This window comes from Brachyhypopomus gauderio, chromosome 4 (assembly GCF_052324685.1).
Source record: "Brachyhypopomus gauderio isolate BG-103 chromosome 4, BGAUD_0.2, whole genome shotgun sequence".
NCBI classification, from domain to species: domain Eukaryota; kingdom Metazoa; phylum Chordata; class Actinopteri; order Gymnotiformes; family Hypopomidae; genus Brachyhypopomus; species Brachyhypopomus gauderio.
In genome coordinates this window covers 35,433,043-35,440,388 of record NC_135214.1, presented here as the reverse complement: position 1 = coordinate 35,440,388, position 7,346 = coordinate 35,433,043, and the positions used below count along the sequence as shown (strand labels likewise).

The 7,346-nt window shown below is 44.2% G+C and overlaps 1 protein-coding gene across 1 annotated transcript; it reads left to right on the top strand.

The window, feature by feature from the left end:
- Window positions 1-277: 277 nt before the first annotated feature.
- Window positions 278-7,346, top strand: sec22bb (SEC22 homolog B, vesicle trafficking protein b). Its single transcript, XM_077004312.1, has 5 exons — window positions 278-468; window positions 2,011-2,120; window positions 3,069-3,229; window positions 3,460-3,606; window positions 6,567-7,346. The coding sequence occupies exons 1-5, from the start codon at window positions 394-396 to the stop codon at window positions 6,719-6,721; spliced, it is 648 nt and encodes a 215-aa protein (XP_076860427.1). The 5' UTR covers window positions 278-393; the 3' UTR covers window positions 6,722-7,346.

Below are 7,346 nucleotides of genomic sequence, written 5' to 3'. Positions count from 1 at the left end.
GGGGGGGGGGTCCTCTGATACGTTAAAGAAAGGTTTCTACCTCAAGTGCAATTAACTGGAAACAGGAATTTTTCGCTTACAGGATTTTAAATAAATGTCTACGACGTTTTTTTGAGAAATAATAAAAAGCAGAGAGAGATAGAGAGAGAGATAGAGAGAGAGTGAGACATTGAGAAAGAGAGACATTTCAATTGCCATCGGATATAAAATTACCCGGAACTAATTATATGGGCAAAAGAACCCTCCGGAGCAATAATAGAGTAGCACACCCGAGCACGTATTTCCGGCCAGCTCAGCGCGTCTGGAGTTGTTGTGAACCCGACACAGACGGCCGAACCACCACCATCCGCAGCTACGCGAGTTCGGCAGCTGGTTTGCTACAAGTCCCCGAAAATGGTGCAGCTCACCATGATCGCTCGGTTGGCGGACGGGTTGCCGCTCGCCGCATCGATGCAAGAAGACGAACAGGTCTCAATCTCCAGCCTTCCTCCACTTTCCTACCCGACTGTAGACGGAACCGGTTCGGCCGGCTGGCGTTAGACTCGGTGGCCAACATTATATTTACAGTGTCTGCGGTACAACATGCGTATCCGCTCCCCCTGACTTGGGGATGTGACATTCAGTCGAGAGGGTTTAGGTTTAGTTCTTATTCGCATGACCTGACGTACAGGTGTTGTGTGTGTGTGTGTGTGTGTGTGTGTGTGTGTGTGTGTGTGTGTGTGTGTGTGTGTGTACAGGTATGTGACGTACAGGTGTAGTGTGTGAATATAGGAATGTGACGTACAGGTGTAGTGTGTATGTGTGTATACAGGCATGTGTCGTACAGGTGTAGTGTGTGTGTGTGTGTGTGTATACAGGAATGTGATGTACAGGTGTAGTGTGTGTGTACGTGTACAGGTATGTGACGTACAGGTGGTGTGTGTGTGTGTATACAGGAATGTGATGTACAGGTGTAGTGTGTGTATACAGGAATGTGACGTACAGGTGTAGTGTGTGTGTATACAGGAATGTGACGTACAGGTGTAGTGTGTGTGTGTGTATACAGGAATGTGATGTACAGGTTTAGTGTGTGTATACAGGAATGTGACGTACAGGTGTAGTGTGTGTGTGTATACAGGAATGTGACGTACAGGTGTAGTGTGTGTGTGTATACAGGAATGTGACGTACAGGTGTAGTGTGTGTGTGTGTATACAGGAATGTGACGTACAGGTGTAGTGTGTGTGTGTGTATACAGGAATGTGACGTACAGGTGTAGTGTGTGTGTGTGTATACAGGAATGTGACGTACAGGTGTAGTGTGTGTGTGTGTGTATACAGGAATGTGACGTACAGGTGTAGTGTGTGTGTATACAGGAATGTGACGTACAGGTGTAGTGTGTGTGTGTGTGTGTGTGTATACAGGAATGTGACGAACAGGTGTAGTGTGTGTGTGTGTATACAGGAATGTGACGAACAGGTGTAGTGTGTGTGTGTGCGTGTGTGTGTATACAGGAATGTGACGAACAGGTGTAGTGTGTGTGTGTGTATACAGGAATGTGACATACAGGTGTTGTGTGTGTGTGTGTACAGGTATGTGACATACAGGTGTAGTTTGTGTGAGCCTATTTCACCCCCCGGGGGGGGGGGGGGGGTGTGTGTGTGTGTGGGGGGGGTGACGTGGGAAAGGTTCATTCGCATTACCCCAACACTGGATGTGATTCTAACAGGCTTCTAAACAGGATGGTGTAAAAATAATCTGCTCACAGAATTGATGTTTTATGTTCTACCATAGCATGACATTAGCTCTAATGTATTTTCCCTCGCCCTTTGTTATGCGGCCATGAAGGGGAGTGAAAAGGTTGGTTCACTCTCCGCTGTTACCAGCCGAAAACCTTTAACTCCCACTGGAAACGTCTGCCTGCTCATCACTAAATACAGTGAAAAGTATAAACCTGACCATCGCTGTATTGCTGTAATAATTGAGTTGTCCTTCTCTGTCATGTGTCTAACTGGGCTCTGCTTGGTGCTCAGATGGGCCGGGACCTGCAGCAGTATCAGAGCCAGGCCAAGCAGCTGTTTCGGAAGCTGAACGAACAGAGTCCCACGCGCTGCACCCTGGAGGCCGGCTCCATGGCCTTCCAGTGAGTACTGCTGGGTTTGTTGTCTGAAGCTACACTATTTCGGTGGAGCTGACTAATTAACATGTGATCACTGATGGGGCTGTGTCAACATTGATTTTCTGATTAATCATGTTTTTTTTTGTATTAACTCGGTGTCAAATTTTTAAAAGACCATTTTCACAGTATTTTTACTGCCTAGTTGTCAAGGTTGACAATAAACCTTTTCAGAATCTAGTATGATGTAAATTATTGTTCCATGTGTAACATTGATTTCAGAAAATAGCTCATAAGCAATAGGTGGTATCAGTTATAACCTGAATCCCAAAAATATTTGAACTCTAACTAATATGTGGTCAAATCAAGATCTTGTAAATCAAAAACTTTCAGAGGTGTCAATTCCAGGTTCAGAAAGTAAAAGTCCTCACTCAAGCTTGCTAGATTTTCTAATTAGTACAATCCAGGTAAATTTGAGTGGAATCGACACAATTCAGGAAGCCTGAGCAAAATCCTGGTGAGGACTTTTACTTTCTGAACCTGGAATTGACACCTCTGAAAACTTTACTGAAAGGGCAGTTTGGTGTCAGTACTCAGGACTAGCCACTGGCACGATTCAGATACTTCAGTTCAGGACATGTGAGGAGACCATAAAATAACTTTTGTTTACATCAGGTTGGCTGAGGTAAATCAAGTTTACTAAAACGGTATTTAAAGCAGACTCAATATGTTAATCCAGAAGGATTTTAAATTCATAAAGCATATTTTTTTAATTTTATTCAGCACAACCTTCTTGTGGTACTCAGTTGTCAGTAGAATAGAATTAGCTAGCTGGATAACTAAAAGTTCACATATTGACAATTGGCCTATGTTAACAATCAAGTTGGGAATTTAAACACCATCAACTGAATTTCTGGATAGTGCAATTCCCAATGTGGTCCTTCTCACTGAACTTCAACCTGTGTGTGTCCACAGTTACCTCATAGAGCAGGGGGTGTGTTACCTGGTGCTGTGTGAAGCCACATTTCCAAAAAAACTTGCGTTCGCCTACTTGGAAGACCTACAAGCAGAATTCCACGAACAGCACGGGAAGAAAGTGCCCACAGTATCTAGACCTTATTCCTTCATCGAGTTTGGTAAGAGCATTTTCTTCCCCTAGGTCTTCTTTCACATTTATATAATTAAGTAGTATAATTAATTAATGAATGTCTCTGGTGATGTCACCCTCATGGTATTATGGGTAGTCAACAAATGTCAATACTGCCAGTGTCCTCCACTGTTCTTAGGCAGACATGGTTCCCTCTGTCTGCCTCCCCTGACTGCCAAATAAGCTTACCCACCATGCACTGCACTTTCCTGCCCACAGACACGTACATTCAGAAAACCAAGAAGTCTTACATCGACAGCAGGGCGCGCAGAAACCTGGGCAGCATCAACACGGAGCTGCAGGACGTTCAGAGAATCATGGTGGCCAACATTGAAGAGGTGCTGCAGCGAGGGGAGGCATTATCTGGTAAATCTGGACACGGGCCCACGTTCACAACAGCACACAACACACCACCACATCCTCCTGGACACACTCCTCATTCTGTGTTGCTGTTGAGAAGTATTTTGAAGTATTAAGTTAAATGGATCTACTGTATCGAGTGATATTGAATCAGTCAGAAGCTTATTCTGTTCCCTCAGTGTGTCCTGTTTAGGGTCTACTGACTCGTGATCATTTGTTGGGGTGATGGATCACAGGTGTGGTTAGTGGGCATCTTGCATGTGATTTATGAGGAACACTTGCATAAATGTAAAAACATGCTATAGTGACGTTTACGTGAGGCTTGTGGGTGTGCGAAATCTTGAAAGCCATGGCGATCTACCAAAAACCAAAACTGAAACAAATGTGGCTAGGTCAGAATTAGTGTTAGATGACACACAAGACACAAATTGATTAAAAAGCCTCAGTAGGCTAAAATAAATAAATAAATAAAATGATTTTTAAATAAAATTCAGTCAGCACTGAAAAAAGCTGAAGATGGCACAACATGAACAGACGTTAAGATTGAACAAAAATAACTCAACACCCACCACTAGTAAGTCCTACATCTCCATTACTTCAGCCTCTGAAAAATGTTTGCAAACGTTAAAGCAATTAAGAATAATCAGCTGTCTACATATTCTCCTATATCATGGTCTCGTCTTGTATTCTCACATTTAATACCTCAGTCTCATGCTGTGGCTCGTAGTCATTGGCAACAACAGAGACATAACAGGCCATAGATTAAAGTTTGTCTTTTAGACTTTACACTTGCATTCTCCATTTAAATCCAGGCTTTGGTAAACCACACTGCGTGTGCTGATGTATTTGCATCCACACTAGGCTGTGATAATGGTTCAGTTATGGTACTGTAATCAGGAGGCTGTGGTTCAGTTATGGTACTGTAATCAGGAGGCTGTGGTTCAGTTATGGTACTGTAATCAGGAGGCTGTGGTTCAGTTATGGTACTGTAATCAGGAGGCTGTGGTTCAGTTATGGTACTGTAATCAGGAGGTTGCTGGTTTGTCTAATGGCGCATTTCCACTAGGGCCTGCTTGGCGCGGTACGGTTCGGTACGGGTCGATTCGCAACGGAACGGTACGGTCGCGTTGTGTTTCCATTACAATGGTGAACCACCCCAATGTGGGTGGAGTCGCTGTTGGCGCGCGGGTTGTAGTGTCGTGACATCATTTGTATACGACCACAACACCGGTCGACGCCCCTTAACACAGCATTATTGTATCTTATTTATCTTTATCTTCATTATTGTATGTGGTTGCTCTAATTATTGATAATAATTTGGTATTACTCAAACAGGCTGAACACACCCTGCATAAAAAGCATCAGTCATACAATCAAATGAAATCAAACTTTATTATGAAATATAGATATTTAAAGCACAACATATGTAAATAATATAGTTATAGTTTTAAAAAAGTGCAAAAAGCAAATATATACGTATAGCTTTATATGAAATAAATATTTATAGTACTACAAGCAACATTTTGTGTGCTTTTACTGGCGTCTGTCTCGCATGGTGTTCACAAGTTCGCCAAGCACCCCGAGGAAAGCCCGGTTGAAGGAAACATTTTCCGCCAACTCCGCTCGCCTCGTCAGTGGAAGGGGAATCTTGAACGTAAAAAATAACAAATATTAAACACAAGCATTCCCGTGAAAGCAACAACAATATAGCGTAACTGCACAAAATGTGTAGCACGTCATCGCTGCTCATGCTGTGTTTATGGCTACAGCTAACTAGCAACTAGCAAGGCTAAGAGCTAGCTATTGTACAGTAGTGACTGTGGTGGTAACATTAACTACAAACACAGCTCTAAATTCCTGCGTTTACAATAGATGCGTTCATATTACGTTCATATTACATCTTTTACGAGCCTAGTAGTAAAACTGTGAAATCACAATACACTCACCATTCTCCGTGGCCTCCAGCACCGACAATGTCCAGCACGTTTTCTCTTCCGTTACTGGCTGGCCGGTGACCGTATATGACATCCATTTGCTGGAACCATTTCCAGTCTTTGCGGTTTGCTCCGCTGTGTCCGTTATGGTCCTTCACCGCCCGGTAATCGCGTTAAGCTTTTTTAGCTTGGACCGACCGGCACTGCTGAACGGACCGCTGGTAGCCATGAGTGGCCATTAGCGCGGAAACCTCGCTAAAAACCTTTACATTTCTAGTGGCCCCGTCCAGTTCGCCCTGGATTTTTTGATCGCTGATTATTAACAGAAAGGTTTGTACCTCGGCGTTTGACCAGGGAACAGACTTCGCTCCTTGGGTTTTAAAAATGGCTGAGGAGTCCATAGCATAGCGGAGGAGTCGCTCTCCTGACGCAACCTGTGACGACACTCCCTGGCCAATCAGTGTCATGCTGTTCCTCCACGTCACAGAACTGTACCGCTTCGGAACGGTTAGAACCTCGAGCGAGTCGGTACGAAAAAAGTACCCAAAGGGGCCGGCTCACAGGGTACTGGTACTAATGGAAACACTCACAAACCGACCCGTACCGAACCGTACCGCGCCAAGCAGGCCCTAGTGGAAATGCGCCATAATTGTACATTGCTTTGGATAAGGACAATCTGCTGAATTACAAAAAATGCAAATGTTTGGTACAAGTGTGTTATTTACGGTACATGTTAAATACCAGAAATGTAATGTCAGATATATTGGGATCAATACAGGAGATCAATAATCATGGGATCAATAATAATGTGCATCATTAATATACAAATGAGTAAGAATCTAAATGAATATAGATGAATATGAATATAGATCAGTAGGTAGATTCTCCACATCAGTCATTGTGGGAAAGTTTGGTTAGTAATTTTGGGCATTAAGGTTTTTCTGAAAGGTTCATATTTTGGACATTAGGTGGAACATCACTGTAAGCCTCCCTTCCCTGTCTCCCCCTCCCTGTCTCCCTCTCTGTCCACAGCGCTGGACTCAAAGGCCAGCAACCTGTCCACTCTGTCTAAGAAGTACCGTAGTGATGCCAAGTACCTTAACACGCGCTCCACCTACGCCAAGCTGGCGGCTGGCGGCGTCTTCTTCATCATGCTCATCGTCTACATTCGCTTCTGGTGGCTGTGAGGAAGAGGAGGGAGGAGAGGGAGGAAGAGAGGAGGCACCAGACCCTGGCAGAGCATGGTGGTCATTCTGGAGGGGTATATGGCGATGGTCTCGCCCCCCCTCCCCCCTCTCCGAACCGACCCTCAAAGACTGTTGAATCCAGCATCTTGTCTCACCTTCAGTCGGTAGAGTTAATTAACTACGAGGTTATTTGATTCGTTAGTGTTCTGTTTTATTAACAAACGCAGAATGTGCTTTACATTTAATCAGGGTAAGTGCGAGAGCGTCCTCGTGTGACGGAGAGTCTGCACGTCGGCACATTTTCCTGTGAATTCCCAGATTTGCGGATTTCGCCCAGTCATTGTGACTGAACCCTTGTCTGTTAACTGTCCCCCAGTGGACAGCTTAGTCCATTACAGGCTTTGAGGAGCAGGAGGTGTCAATGATGCCACTAGGTCGGTCACGCGCCTCTCTGTGCAGAATAAATCACAGCTCTGACAGTGTGGTTAATTGGGCTTTGACTGATTGCAGTTTTCTCTCTCAAAATGTGTATTCAAGAATCCATACAGTAACAGGAACAAACTTACCCACAGGTTCTGTTATCAAGGTTCTGTTATCTTCTGTGACAATAAAACAATCCAGAGTT